Source organism: Emys orbicularis, chromosome 20 (assembly GCF_028017835.1).
Source record: "Emys orbicularis isolate rEmyOrb1 chromosome 20, rEmyOrb1.hap1, whole genome shotgun sequence".
Classification (NCBI taxonomy): Eukaryota; Metazoa; Chordata; order Testudines; family Emydidae; genus Emys; species Emys orbicularis.
In genome coordinates this window covers 409,791-423,893 of record NC_088702.1, presented here as the reverse complement: position 1 = coordinate 423,893, position 14,103 = coordinate 409,791, and the positions used below count along the sequence as shown (strand labels likewise).

Below are 14,103 nucleotides of genomic sequence, written 5' to 3'. Positions count from 1 at the left end.
AGGTCCTGAGAGAAGGTTTCTGGCTGCTTGGAAGCAGGGCCAGGGGAGCATCTTTACTTCCTCTGCCCCTGTGTTAGCCCCCTCCCCACATTCCAGCGGGATCCTGGCCACATGGGAAGCCCCCAAGGGCAGGCACCTGAACATGCTGCAGGGCCCTGGCAGCACCAATGATCCAGAGCCTGACACAGCTGCTAGGACAAGCTCCTTCCAGCAGGTCTGGGAGGAAGGAGCTAGTTCTGATAACTTCCCCAGAGTCAGAGCTGGGGAGATGTAGGCCTGAGGTCTCAGCCCAGGGCAACTCCAACCCTGGGGTAGGAGCTCCTCAGCTGGTGAAGCACAGGATCGGCATGCCCCTGCCCTCGACGGTGCTCTGTACTGCCCTGCCAACTTCTCCATCCACCACACCACTGTGTGACTGAGTTCTAATTGTCCCTGCCCCGTGCTTCTGTCCCCAGCCCCAATGGCCCCGGTGCCAACACCCTACCCGCTCCCATGCCTTTGTGTTCATCATCCTCACTCCAGCTGCCACCTTTCCACCCCACCCAGGGTCCCCCATGCTGCCAAGGGGTCCAGGGGCCATAACAGCTCCTGGCTTGGCCTCCCTGGGGCAGCGGCAGAATCCTGGCTGGGAGGACAAAGGTGTGTGTGTGGGGGGGGGGAGGTGGGGAGGTGTTGTGTTGAGGAGTCTGGGACCTTCCTCCCGCATTTCCCTCTGGGTCTGGGTCGGTCCCTGTGGTGATGCTGGTGCTGTATCCACAGAGCCCCTGGGTGGCCGGTTCAGTAATGCCAGGGAAGCAGTCTTGGGTGGGAATGTTTACTGGCTGAAGCCTGGAAGCTGTGTGGTACAGACAGGGCCACAGCATGGAGTGAAGAGGCAGGAGCAGGGAGCTCCCAGTGTGGGAGATGGAAGCATCTGCCCCAGCCCCTCTCTCCCAGCAGCTTTTCACGGCACCTTCACCACCTGCATGATGTTGGTGTAGCCGGCGCCAGGTCTCCAGCCTGTCACGATAATGACGACATCATTGGACCGCAGGAATCCACGCACCCTCCCTGGGGGGGGGAGAAGGAGCTGGTGAGTGAGGGGACAGCAGGCTGGGGAAAGGTCAGGCAGGAGCAGCGGGGGCAAGGTGGCCCTGGCAGGGTCCCCATGGAGCAGCAGGGGGATGGGGAGCTGGCTGGGCCAGACAGATGGCGTGGGGAGGGAATTGCTGGGGGCTGGGTGGAGTGGTTGGGACTAGGCACTGGGGGAGAGGGGGGGAGAGACCGTGCCAGGCATGGAGTAGAGGGGAGCTGGCTGAGCCAGGCAGGTGTTGTGGGGAGGGTCACATTTACCCATCTCTATGCTGAACTGCACTCTGCGATCCACATCATCTGCCCACACCTTCTGCTGTGCCCCCCGATAAAGCACAGGGAAGACGCCCCGGCACAGGTGCACCTGGCGTGCCACCTGCTCGTTCCGTGTCACGGCAATGATGAGGGCACGAGGCCGGTAGCGGGAGATCAGCTGTGCAGACCTGTGAGAAACGCAGGAGGGTAAAAGGAGTAAAACAGCTCCAATTCCCATATTCGTTCCCTGGATTCAGCCTGGTGTGTGGACTGGATTTCAGATTGGGGGTGCAGTCTAGTGGTTAGAGCAGGGGGGCTGTGAATCGGGACTCCTGGGTTCCCTCCAGAGCCTGGGGGGGGCCTAGTGGTAAGGGTATGCAAGAGGACTAGGAGTCAGGACTCCTGGATTCTATCCCTGGCTATCACTTACAAGGACCTCAAGTCCTTTCCCCTTTCTGTGCTTCAGTTTCCCATCCATGCAATGGGGATAGCCCTGTCTCCATTGAGGTCTGTGAGATCTGGAAGCCCTGTGAGCTCCCTGCAGAAAGGGCGCTAAACAGGCCAGGGGTTAGTGATACACAATGTTCCATGGGGAAGGTTCCAACTCACTGGTCTCCTCCTCTGTGCTGCCCCCTCCCCTGGGCACCCTGAAGGGTACAGCTTCCACACAGGAGACTGGCTCCACGCTCTCTCCAAGAGCACAGCCCCCATCCCAGGAGGCCCAGCCCTTCACCTCTTACCTGCCCGAAGTGGTCAGCACAATGATGGCCGCAGCGCAGCACTTGAAGGACGCCTCCACGGCCCCAATGGCTGTCACCTCAGTGGGGTCCTGGCTCAGAGGGGTCACCTTGCGCAACTCCTCAAACAGCTGCTGGTTATAGATGGCGGCCTCAGCCTCTCTGGCAATCTGCAGAGAGACCAAGCAGCTGGTGAATGAGCTCACTACAGCCTACACGCCCCACCCTCCCTACAGCATGCCCTGCTGGGGGAGACTGAGCCATGAGCTGGCAGCTCCCGCCAAAGCCACACTCCCACCCCACTCCCATAGCGCCCCCTGGTGGGAGAGGCGCATGCTGGAGTAGCAGAGAGCTCCTCCCATAGACAGCACCCCCACTCCGCTCTCCATAGCACCTCCTGCTGGGAGAGGCCAGGCTGAAGTGCTCTTATGTCTCTCCAGGGTACGCACCGCATGCTGCATGCGCACAGCTTCCACGGGGTAGGCCCCCTTGGCTGTTTCTCCTGACAACATGATGCAGTCAGCTCCGTCCAGCACAGCATTGGCCACGTCGCTGCTCTCTGCCCGGGTGGGACGGGGCTTCTTGATCATGCTCTCCAGCATCTGTGAGGGAAAGGGAGGGAGATGTCAGGGACATGTTTCACATGATGATGTGGCCTGATCCTCATTGCTAGCGCCAGACCAGCACTTCACCCAGCATTCCCAGGTGGAGCCCTGTCCCCAGGGCTCCCAGGCAGATATAGGGGTTGGGGGTTTTGCCTAGTGCCCCAGACCTGGTGGGGCAGGATCTGGAGTCCCCAGCTGGGCACAGCGGGATTGGGTCTGTCCAGGTCGGCTCATGCTGCTCAGGGGACCAGGCTCACCTGCGTAGCACAGATCACAGGCTTCCCGGCACGGTTGCAGCGGCCAATCATCATCTTCTGAGCCAGGAAGACTTTCTCCGCTGGGATTTCGATGCCCAGGTCCCCACGAGCCACCATTATTCCATCACTGGCTTCCAGGATCTCATCGAACCTGCAGCCAGGACAGAGCCAGGCTCAGTGCTATGGGCAGGGCCCAGAAGAAACCTGGCGCTGGTGTCCACCACCCCAGCCAGCTCCCAGGGGATACTGCACTGCTGCAGAGGGTGTTAACAGAACCAGTGAGTCGAGCGGTTAGTGTGCAGAAAGGCGAGTCGGGAGCTCTGGGCAAGAGGAGGGCACAAGTAAGAGTTTCTCTTTCCCATGGCCGATTTTACAGATGGACAGATAGGGCAGTGTTCCGGAGTGCCCGATTCCTGGGACTGCACCCAGCTGTGTGCAACTCACCTGTAGGGGATGGGTGGGAGGCAGCTGGACACCAGGTACTGGGAACGCAGAGATACACAGACAACGGGGCAGATCACTCAGTGCAGTGTGTAGCTGAGGGCGATCAGTGGGGCAGAGGGACAGACAGACGCAGGGCAGAGATGGACATGAGGGGGCAGGTGCTTGGTGGGGCAGAGGGACAGACGGACGCAGGGCAGAGATGGACATGTGGGGCAGACAGACACAATGGACATGGTGGGGGTGGGTGCTCATTGGAGCACAGGAACGGATGGATGCAGCGGGACTGGGAGATGGACATGGGGTGGCCAAGTGCTCAGTAGGACATAGGAACAGATGGACAGGGGACAGATGGACACTGGGAGGGGGAGTACTCGGTGGGGCAGAAGGGCAGATGAGACAGTTACTTTCTGACACCCTCGTGGTTCTCGATCTTGCTGATGATCTTGATAGCGCGGCCGCGCTCGCCCAGCACGTCCCGGATGGCGGCCACATCTGCAGCTTTGCGGATGAAGGAGGCGAAGATCATGTCCACGCCATGCTGCAGCCCGAAGTGCAGGTCACGGATGTCCCGCTCGGACACAGCTGGGAGGTCAACCTCTGCCCCTGGCAGGTTGACCCCCTTGCGGCTACACAGCATCCCCCCATTTTCCACCTCTGTTATGCAGCTGTCAGCACCTGGCCAGGGAGAGAGCGGCAGGGTCAGGCTGAGACACCCTGCCCAAGGGAGTAGCATGAGGCACAGAGGGGGCAGCATGGAAGCTCAAGGGGGCAGCAGGGGGCAGGGGTGAGGGAATCACATGGAAAGGGGACAGGCGACTTAGGCGGGGGGCAGCACAGACATGGGAGGCAACAAGGAGCAGTGCAGACACTCCAGGAGCGTGGGCTGGGAGCCAGTGCAGAGCCCTACAGAGTGGGGGGGACGTACTGATTTCCTTGACCAGCAGGGAGATGAGCCCATCATCCACAAAGATCTTCCCACCGACCTTGACAACGTTGGGGAGGTTCTTGTAATCCACCCAGATGGTGGCCTGGTCGCAGCACTCCTTGAAGGCATCGTCAGTGGTGACCGTCACCCGGGAACCCTTCACTAGCTCCACCTCCATGTTCTCTCCCTGCAGCAGCACAGATGGAATTGGGGCTCCATCACAGCCTGGTCTGCCCTAATCCAACCAGACCAGCTCTGCTCACCGCAGCCCAGTCCGCGATGCACCAGCCTCCACAGTCACCTTCCCAAGCCTTCTGACAACGCTCCCCCATGCCCAGCACCCACTGTCCCATGCCCAGCTCACTGACCCCTCCAATGACACTTTCTGCTGCAGAGCTGGGCAGACACGCCCCCACACCTACTCCCCCCAGCATCCACTGCCCCCATGCCCAGCTCACTGACCCCTCCAATGACACTCTCTGCAGCAGAGCTGGGCAGACCCCACCTTTTTGCTGCTGATCTTGCCATACTCACTGCTTTCACCAGGCCCGTGCGGATTTCCGGCCCCTTGGTGTCCAGGGCGATGGCCACAGGGCGGTTGAAAAGGGGGTTGGAAGTGAAGCTCTCAGTTGCCTCCCGGATGTTTTCAATGGATCCGGCATGATACTGTTGGAAAAGAAGGGCTGGGTCTTCAGGGCAGGCACCATTCAAAGGCCCTGTGCCTTGTCCCCAGGGACCCTGCCCCACCCTGGGGCTCTGCACCTTCGCCACTATCCTTACCCATCCTGGGACCCTGCCCTGCCCCTCCCTTATCCCCAGGGTCTCTGTGCTCTGCCTCTGGGACTCTATCCCCAGGGTGGGCCCCATCCTGGGTCTGCCTCCAAGTCTGCAGGAATCATTTCAGATCCCAGCTCCTTCCCCCAGGGCCCCAGAATGAGGAATCTTCCTCCTTCCAGCCTCACCAGACAGGACTGTCAGCCAATCACAGGGCAGGATTGCTCCCCAGCTGTCTCCAGTGGGCAGGATATTCCCTAATTGCACTACCAGAATCCCTCCACCATCCTGAGAGACTGGGGGTTCCTGGTGTGATGTGCCTCCTCCCGTACCTCATGTGAGCCATGCGAGAAGTTCAGGCGTGCAATGTTCATCCCAGCCTTAATCATCTCCCTCAGCATCTCCACAGAGCGGGAGGCAGGACCTGCAACAGCATGGGGCTCAGGTGAGTACTGCTGATGGGCAGGTGCCTCCCATCCCACCCCCTCCCCAGGAGGTGCCTCTCCCCCACCCCACAGACACCCCTCCCTGGCAGGTGCCTCCCCCCAAATCCATTCCCTTCCCACCCTGCAGGTGCCTCCCAACCCACCTCATGGACTCCCCTCCCCAGCAGGTGCCTCACATCTTGTTCTTACGCCCCAGGAACTCACCTGTGCCCCTCGCTCCCACTAGACGGGTCCCTCACACTCTTATCCAAACCCAGTGTCCCTTAGAGCCATGGTTCCCTATGACCAGCCTGAGGACCGGCACTGGTCCCTGACATCTCCCTAAGACAGTTTAAGAAGGCAGCAAGCTAGTCCCTGGTATCGAAAAGGTTGAGAAACACTGCCTTAGAGGAGCCAGCACCCCCGCTGGGTTAGCTGCTGCTGTGAGCCCTCCCAAGGTTTAGCTGCAGCAGTCCATGTGGGGGAGGGGGTGGGTACCTATGGTGCAGATGATGCCGGTATTGCGGGTGGTGATGGGCTCAGAGTCGATGTCCAGCAAACAGAGATGCTCCAGGAAAGTGTCGGCCATGGCCGCTGTCAGCTGGTGCCTCTGGAAGAAGGCCGTGCCGAGCTCCTGGGTGAGCTGGGCCATGTTGTCCAGCAGCCTCAACTCAGCACCTGCTGATACAGGGACATCTCCTGTGTTAGGACCCTGCCAGTGGCACTCTCCCAGGGGCCCTTAACCCAGGCACTGGGTCAGGCTGCTTGGCTGGGTCTCTCCCATGCAGGTGAGGCAAGCAGGAAGTGGCACAGCCTTATCAAGGCACCTGACAAGTGCCCTGTGATCACTGCTGTGCCTCATGATCAGAGTGCTCACAGCATTGCTGCTCCCTGAGTGCTAGAACTCACTGCAGAGACAGGCCGTCTCCCCAGGTAATTAACACCTTGTTAAATGGAGCCCCTGGATGATCGCTTCCCAGGACTCAGTGAAGGAGCAGCTGAGCAGGGCCCAGACTAACCTTCCATGGTGTGGCTCCAGAATCCCCAGGGGCTCACTTGCCCACCAGCTTCTAGCTCAAAGCCTCCAGTCACATGTGTCTCTGGGATGGACACTCCCAGCCCAAAGGTCGCATGAACAGTTAAAGACTCACCAGACCCAGGCTGACCCTGCAGCTGACTGACAGCACAGGAGAGGCCATTACCCTTCCCAGGAGATGGCAGCACCACCTGGGACACCATACAAGCTGCACACCCCTATAGAACAGGGGCTTGGGCTGCTGTCAGTTTGATAATATCCAGACCCTGAGGCCTGAGCTGTGAGTGCCAGATACTCCCACCCAAACCCTTAAATCTGTCATTAGGCACCCGAGTATCTGCCTGCCACACCTTCCTCTCCATCTGCGGCCACACAAGGACAGAAAGATGCAGAGCCGGAGTCTGTGTGGACAGAAAGGCTGCACCCATTCCAGTCTCAGTGAGAACACGGGAGTCTGCCCCAGCTGGGATAATACGAAGGGCCCAGGGCCAGTCCTTAGCTGTGGGGTGACAGGTAAGGCCTGGCATTTCCATCTCAGACACTGTTATTACTAATGCTCCTGTGGCATTATAACATCACAGACACTCCTCAGGACCAATAGACACGCCCCCCCACCCTAGAGAAGGAGGAGTAGGCTTGGGGTGACTGGGAATAGCCCTGGGGAAGCCAGTGGAGTTATATTGTGGGAGAGTCAGGCCCCAGCTCCAAGGTCCGTCCCCAGGAGGAGAGATGCAAGGGTGAGGGCCCTTGCCAGGATAGGGACTGCAGTCTGTGCTCCCCACTCCCCCTGGCAAGTCTGCACAGGAGGGGGAGCTGCCTGCGGTGAACTGGGAGCCACCCACCTCGCTCAGGTTTTGCTGCTGCGTTTCCTTCTCAGCGGCTCTGTGGTGACGCCCAAGTGAAAAAAGAGGAAGTGGAAGCCGTTTCCTTACTCTCTCCCAGCCCCTCTTGAGCCGCCCATTCTCAGCCCCTCCCTCCTCCCTGTCCCAGGCCCCAGGGTCTGGTCGCTCTTGTACCTGGAGGTTGAGGTTAGCATCTCTCCCATCAGACGGTTGCCCCTTGTCAGTCACTGAGGGAGCATCATGGGCATCCTCCAGGGGGACGATGTTTGGCTGATTGTCCGGAGATAGGGCCTCTTCACCGGGGAATGCCTTGCAGTAAACAGAGACTGGCGTGTCATCCAAACTGAAATCGGAGCAGCTGCTGACAGAGGAGGAAGCCGGGTCTGAAGGGGAAGCCACCTCCTCCTCAATGTGCAGGGAAGGGAAATCCTCCAGGAGAGGCTGGTTCCGGAGATCCAGCGTTGGGGTCTGCTGCGGGTGGGACTTGCAGCACCGGCACTGCATGGAGGTGTTGTTGGAGTTGGCGTCGACTTCCTCCAGGGCACCACAGTTCTCCTGGCAGTCGCTGCAGCCTGTCTGGTCTCCCGGAGCCATCGTGACAGGGCCCTCCTGGAGCTCGGGTCGACGGGAGAGGTGCAGCCCCAGGGAGATGTGCTGCAGGTGGATGTGGTTGAGGTTGCACAGCAGACCTTTCTTTGGGGACAGCATGGTGCTGGCTGGCAGAGCCTGGATTCCTCAGCTTGTCACAGGCCCCCACAGGCACGTCGCTCCGAACACCCAGCTCCAACTCCCTGCAAACAGCAAAATAGCTTGTCAGTCGCTGGAGCAGGCAGGTTATCAGCCAAATGGGCACGCACCAGAGGGACCAATTTATGGGGAGAGAATTAAGGGGCTGATCTGGGCAGCTCAGCTCAAGGGAGCGGCAGCCTCATGGTCCACAGATACTAGGAGGGCATGATGGGAGTGTAGGCTGCTACAAGGGGTCACAGCTGGCAGAAATGGGATGGAATCAGGAGAGAGGAAGTTGAGGGCAAGTAATAAAAAGAATTCCCAGACAGTGAGATGGATCCAGTCAGGGAATCCTGAGATCCCCGTCGCCTCTGGACAGGGAGATGGGTCTGGCTGGGAATTGACTCCTCCTTGGCTCTGGACAATGTTCTAAGGTATACAGTCTTAGGGAACTGCCCTGCATTTCTGGGCTGGGTAGAGTCTGTCCCCAGTTTCTCTGGCCCTGGGAGCTGTTCTCTGGGGTTTCACATCACGTGGGCTGGTAGCTCTGTGGGCCACCGGGGATCTGCAGAGGCAGCAGGACTGAGGTACCTCTGCCAGGTCTCCGTCAGCCAGCGTCTCAGCAACGCGGAGTCAAGGAGATGATGCCCTTGAAGGCTCAGCCTCGCTGTCAGGAAGGCTTCTGGGCTGTGTCAAAAGGCTCCCCACCTTTCCTGCTGCTCCCTGGCCCAGGCGGTGTCCCACTTCCACCCAAGGCAGCTGCGGGCATTCTCTTCCTGAACTGTTAACCCAAACCCCATTTATTGGCTCAGCCCAATGCTGGGGTGTCCCAGTTATAGCAACTCCCAGCCCCAATCCCTGCCCCATGCACCACACATCTCTCCCCCGATGCTGGTATGTGTCCTAAGAGCCCCATGGTCCCATATCCCCCTCTGGGCAGGTGTCAACTGGTTCTCCCATCTCCCTGTTCCTGCTCCCAGGGGAGGGCCACAACACCCTTGCTTTGGCTTCCTGTCCAGGCAGGTGACTGCTGCTCCCCTTGGACAATCAGGCCTGGAGAGGAGAAGGATTATAGGGGCTTACAAGAGTCTGGCACTCCCTAGGGGCTGGGAGCCTCTTCAGCCCCTGGAGCAGCTCAGAATCCCTTACAGACACTTTAGCCCTTCACCACCCCCTGGGCTGTGCCTACTGGAGGCGCAGCCCAGAATCTCAGTCCTAGTATAGACAGGCTGCCAACCCCTGCCATGCTTAAGGGTCAAATTCCTTACAGTCATCAGACCCAACCCCCCTCCCCATCACATCCAATCCCCTCCCCTCAGCCCCCTTCCCCTTCCCCTCCCCATCACCCCCAACCCCCTCCCCTCAGCCCCCTTCCTCTCCCCTTCACACCAATCTCCTCCCCTCCCCTTCACACCAGTCCCCTTCCCTCAGCCCCCTTCCCCATCACCCCCAACCCCCCTCCCCTCAGCCCCCTTCCCCTCCCCATCACACCCAATCCCCTCCCCTCAGCCCCACCCCCCTCCCCTCAGTCCCCTTCCCCTCCCCATCACCCCCAACCCCCTCCCCTCAGCCCCCTTCCTCTCCCCTTCACACCAATCTCCTCCCCTCACCCCCCTTCCCCTCCCCTTCACACCAGGCCCCTCCCCTCAGCCCCCTTCCCCATCACCCCCAACCCCCCTCCCCTCAGCCACCTTCCCCTCCCCATCACACCCTAATCTAAAGGGTTAACATTTGCAGGTTCCCGCCCATAACCCTCCTCTAGCCTCCTCCAAACACAAGGCCCAATAAGGGGTAGCCCCGCCCCTTCACCTTCCTACTTGCTCAGAGTTCCCGAGCCCGTCTCATACGATGGAGCTGGCCAATGAGCGCTGCCGCCTGCCATGGTCCGCCGTGGGGCCCCGCCCCCTTCCCGAGGCATGCCGGGAACTGTAGTCCGTGGACGGAGGAACCGCGCTGGCCGCCGCGGGGTTCTGACAGCGCGAGAACTACAAGCCCCAGCGTGCCGCGCGGCACAGCGGGTCCCTCTCCGAGCGGCGGTGGGTGGGGGTAGGTCGGTTTCGGGCTGGCGAGGAGCGGTCCCGGTTGTGACTCTCCCGTTGCAGGCACCGCGATGAGCGGGGCTGGGGCTGGGGCAGCGGCGGACAGGGCGGCCTTCGTGGGCTTCTTCCCCCAGGTGCTCCGGGACCTCACCGCAGATGGGCTCCAGCACCCCGAGGTGGGCGACGCGGTCGCCCGGCTGAAGGAGGTGAGGCGGGGACTGCGGGGGCTCGAGGTTACCGGGCCAGGGCATGGCTGGGGGGAGCATGGGACCTGGGTGCTTCTGCCAGCAGTGACATTGCTGGCACTTCTAGCTGCCGTCTGTAGGCTTCAGAGTGAACGTCTCGCTGCGATGAATGGGGCAGCCCCGTTCCCCGAGCTATTGTTTCAGGCTTCCTGCAGGTTCACTGGACCAGTTATGTTCCGTTCACTCTTGCTCTCTAGGGTGATAGGTCCCTAGCTGTTGATTGTATGACGGTACTGTGATACTAAGGCAGGGCCCTCATCCCCCTGGGACCAGCGAAAGACTCCTCCTCACAGTGCGTACAATGCAGGTGGGCTTTGTACCTCTCTGCACCATGGACAGGGAGCTGTGGGATGAGGCCCTCCTGGGATGACTGCACAGCTTCCTTTCCCCTTGTGTCCTCTCCAGATTCTGGAATACAACACCCCAGGTGGGAAGTATAACCGGGGCCTGACAGTCCTGGCTGCCTTCCGGGAGCTGGTGGGGCCAGAGCAGCAGGACCCAGAAAGCTTCCAATGTGCCTTGACCGTTGGCTGGTGCATCGAGCTGGTTAGTGTTTGCTCTGAATCGGGCTCTTGTTGGGGTGATATCTCAGTGTCAAGGTGGGATTTTGGGATGCAGAAGCTCTGTAATGGGACCTTGTGCAAGTTTATCTTATAACTCCTTTTATTGTAGGTCCAAGCTTTTTTTCTGGTGGCTGATGACATCATGGACTTCTCACTCACCCGACGTGGCCAACCTTGCTGGTATAAGAAGGTAATAGAGGCTGTCGGGGTCTTAGTGGGGGCACTAGGGAGGGTGGGAATGAGGGTGAGATGCCTGGGGTATTGGGGGACAGGTTGAGGAGTCTCTAGAAAGTGGGCGTGGAGGTGCCTGGGTGGCTGGGCCTGCTGGTGTAACTTGTCCCTGTTCTGTTGCAGGAGGGAATTGGTTTGGATGCTGTGAATGATTCCTTCCTCCTCGAGTCCTGTATCTACCAGTTGCTGAAGAAATACTGCCGAGGGCAGCCCTACTACGTGCACCTGCTTGAGCTCTTCCTGCAGGTGGGGCTGGTCCCTGTGCCCCCAAGATCTCCCATCTCCTCCCATCCCTGGGTCACCCCCACCTCACTGCATTCAAAGGCACTTCAGACCTTGTTCAAATCTCTCTGCTTTGTTCTTGGAAAGTCTCTGCCTTTCCTGTGCATTGCTCTGGGGCTGCATCCCTACAGCATTGGAGGGGAGTGCCTGTGGGGCAGTGACAGTGAGATGGCAATTCCTGCCCCTCCCTTCAGTGATGGTGAGGGGGTGGGCACTCAGGCTCCCCATGTGCTGCCTGGGGTAGGTGGCTCCTGGGTCTCTTCTCCGAGGGTAGTGTGAACATTGTCATGTAGGGTTGGGTCCATAACATCTCTTGTCCCCAGACCACATACGAGACTGAGCTGGGACAGGCACTGGACCTCATCACCGCTCCACCTGGCCACGTTGATCTTAGTCGTTTCACTGTGCAGAGGTGAGGTGCTGGGGCAGAAGAATCCTGCCCGGCGGGGGAGGAGTGGAGTCCTCCGTTCTCTAGGTTGAGAGGTGACCTTAACTCTCAAATAGTCCTGTCACTTCAGAGTTCTGCTGGGCACCTCTGTCTAGCTTGGGAGTGATCAGAGAGGGGTGCTCACCTCTCTCCCAGGCCCACTGGGCTCTGGGGACAGCCCTGCAGGAGCAACTTATCCCTCCAAACCAGCTGGAGAAGGGACACACTGTCTCCTCAAGCTGGGACACTTGATTCCCCTGTTGCGGAGCAGGACTTGTACCCGACCTCTCCCACAGGAAGTGACCCCAGTGTCTGCGCAGACCAGATACAGGGCCTTAAGTTGACCTGAGGCCAGTGTTACTGAGTGTGGATACTGTCTGGCAGGTACAAGGCAATCGTTAAATACAAGACTGCCTTCTATTCCTTCTACCTGCCGGTTGCAGCTGCTATGTACATGGTGAGTGTAACTCCAGTTGCTGGTTATGTGGGTTCAAGCAGCAATGGAGAGGCCATGGGATGTGAGCTGGGGGGTCCCATGTCAAGGGGAGTGGGGATGTGTGGGTGTGGAAGGGGTGGGAGGCTGGGATGGAGGGGAGCTGGTGTCTGAGGATCAGGTGAAGCGGGGTAGGGAAGAAAGGTGGTGGGGAAGGATATAACAGGCTGGGGGATGCAGGTGCTGGAACATGCCAGCAAGTGTCTCAGCCCCTCCCGTCTCTCAGGCCGGCATTGACAGTGAGGAGGAACATGCCAACGCCAAAGCCATCTTGCTGGAGATGGGCGAGTTCTTCCAGATCCAGGTAGGAGACTCCTCCCTGCCCCAGGCTGTTCCTGGGCACTGGGACTGGGAAGCTCATAGTGCGGAGGCCTGTAACTGGCTCTCTGCCCATAGGACGACTTCCTTGATTGCTTTGGGGATCCAAACCTGACGGGTAAGTTTGGCACTGACATCCAGGACAACAAGTGCAGCTGGCTGGTGGTGGAGTGCTTGCACCGTGTTTCGCCAGAGCAGAGGCAGCTCCTGGAGGTAACATCAGCAGCTGGGTAGAGGGTGGGGAGGCAGCTTGGCACAGGTGGGAAACAGTCCTGACCCTGAGGCGCCAGCTTGGCCCCAGCTTTGTTCCCCTAGCGTGAACCTGTTGGCGGAGAAGGGGTACAGTTCTGTACCTAATGTGTATCTGGAAAAGCTCGCTACGCATGAGCAGTCTGGCCAGCAGACCCTGACGGCTGCTAGGCTCTAACTGTCGGGGGTCTAGTGACATCGAGTGCTGAGCCCTATGGCAGGAGGATGCAGAGCCCAGAACGGGGGGAGATGATGGCTCCTGGTGCAGCTGGTTGTGGCAGCCAGCAGCTCCATTCTGGGCTGGGCCTTGTCTGACCCTGTTCCTTGGCTTCCAGGAAAACTATGGGCAAAAAGAGCCGGAGAAGGTGGCCAAGGTGAAGGAGCTGTATGAAACTGTGGGCATGAGGGCAGCCTACCAGGAGTGTGAGGAAATCAGCTACCGCCGCCTCGAGGAGCTGGTTGAGAAACATGCCAACCGCCTCCCTAAAGCAATTTTCCTTGGCCTAGCCCAGAAGATCTACAAGCGTCAGAAATGACAGCGTGGGCTGGCTCCTCAGGGCTCTGACAGGAAAGGCGTTGACAGGCCTCCTTCCACGAGGCCCAGCTTCTGGCATGGGAGCTGACTCTTCAAACTCATCTGCTATGGGGAAGGTGATCCCTCCCCTGTGCCCATTCCATTGGGGATGGTGAGCTGTACAGCGTCTGATATGGTCTCTTCTTGGAGTGTATGGCAGAAACCTGCTGTCCATGTAACAGATCAACTGTGATAGCAGAGATGCAAAGCATTTGTATCAATAAACATAAGTTATTGTAGCTGCTGCCTGTGTGAATATGGGGACACACCCAGCCCCAAGAGCCTCTCCCTCTCTCACCAACACACCTGCCTGCCTGGAAGGGAGGGGGGAGTGTGACACCTGTGCCCTGCTCAGCTGGTGTGAGCAGTATTGCTGCCCATCTGGCCTGGGGTGGACATGGGATCTGGTCCCAACGAGCTCAGCTGGCCCAGAGATGAGCTGGGGAACTGCCATAGAACCTGACCTAGCTGCACCACTTGTGTTCCTTTGGCAAGATGAGCCTGGGGAAGGGGAGCGTCTCTAATCTGGCCTCTTGGTAAAGGGCCTGTCCAAAGCATCCTCTCTCATCCCACCTGAGCAGG

The 14,103-nt window shown here is 59.4% G+C and overlaps 2 protein-coding genes across 4 annotated transcripts; one reads left to right on the top strand and one right to left on the bottom strand.

Moving 5' to 3' along the window:
* Positions 1 to 800: 800 nt before the first annotated feature.
* PKLR (pyruvate kinase L/R) lies at positions 801 to 7,439 on the bottom strand. Of its 3 annotated transcripts, none has more exons than XM_065420046.1 (11): positions 7,372 to 7,439; positions 5,992 to 6,174; positions 5,401 to 5,492; positions 4,829 to 4,960; positions 4,295 to 4,481; positions 3,774 to 4,044; positions 2,926 to 3,076; positions 2,513 to 2,665; positions 2,067 to 2,233; positions 1,333 to 1,514; positions 801 to 1,050 (listed from the first exon to the last, which is right to left on the bottom strand). In XM_065420046.1, the coding sequence occupies exons 2-11, from the start codon at positions 6,143 to 6,145 to the stop codon at positions 944 to 946; spliced, it is 1,596 nt and encodes a 531-aa protein (XP_065276118.1). In that variant the 5' UTR covers positions 6,146 to 6,174; positions 7,372 to 7,439; the 3' UTR covers positions 801 to 943. The 3 variants fall into 3 exon arrangements, with proteins under 3 accessions (XP_065276118.1, XP_065276117.1, XP_065276119.1); XM_065420045.1 differs by having other exon boundaries at positions 5,992 to 6,171; positions 7,372 to 7,432; XM_065420047.1 differs by having other exon boundaries at positions 801 to 999; positions 5,992 to 6,171; positions 7,372 to 7,432.
* A 2,771-nt stretch (positions 7,440 to 10,210) lies between these two features.
* FDPS (farnesyl diphosphate synthase) lies at positions 10,211 to 13,751 on the top strand. Its single transcript, XM_065420315.1, has 9 exons — positions 10,211 to 10,345; positions 10,790 to 10,930; positions 11,057 to 11,137; positions 11,302 to 11,424; positions 11,784 to 11,872; positions 12,272 to 12,344; positions 12,607 to 12,684; positions 12,777 to 12,911; positions 13,283 to 13,751. Exons 1-9 carry the CDS (start codon positions 10,211 to 10,213, stop codon positions 13,481 to 13,483), a joined length of 1,056 nt encoding a protein of 351 aa, XP_065276387.1. The 3' UTR covers positions 13,484 to 13,751.
* The last annotated feature ends 352 nt before the right edge of the window (positions 13,752 to 14,103 follow it).

Coding starts and splice junctions, on each gene's coding strand:
- PKLR (XM_065420046.1), bottom strand. CDS start 6,145: ATGGCCCAGCTCACCCAGGAGCTCGGCACGGCCTTCTTCCAGAGGCAC. Junction 4,961..5,400: donor TCTCGCATGGCTCACATGAG/GTACGGGAGGAG, acceptor CTTTTCCAACAG/TATCATGCCGGATCCATTGA. Junction 1,515..2,066: donor GTGCTGACCACTTCGGGCAG/GTAAGAGGTGAA, acceptor CGTTTCTCACAG/GTCTGCACAGCTGATCTCCC.
- FDPS (XM_065420315.1), top strand. CDS start 10,211: ATGAGCGGGGCTGGGGCTGGGGCAGCGGCGGACAGGGCGGCCTTCGTG. Junction 10,346..10,789: donor CGGTCGCCCGGCTGAAGGAG/GTGAGGCGGGGA, acceptor TGTCCTCTCCAG/ATTCTGGAATACAACACCCC. Junction 11,425..11,783: donor TGCTTGAGCTCTTCCTGCAG/GTGGGGCTGGTC, acceptor TCTTGTCCCCAG/ACCACATACGAGACTGAGCT.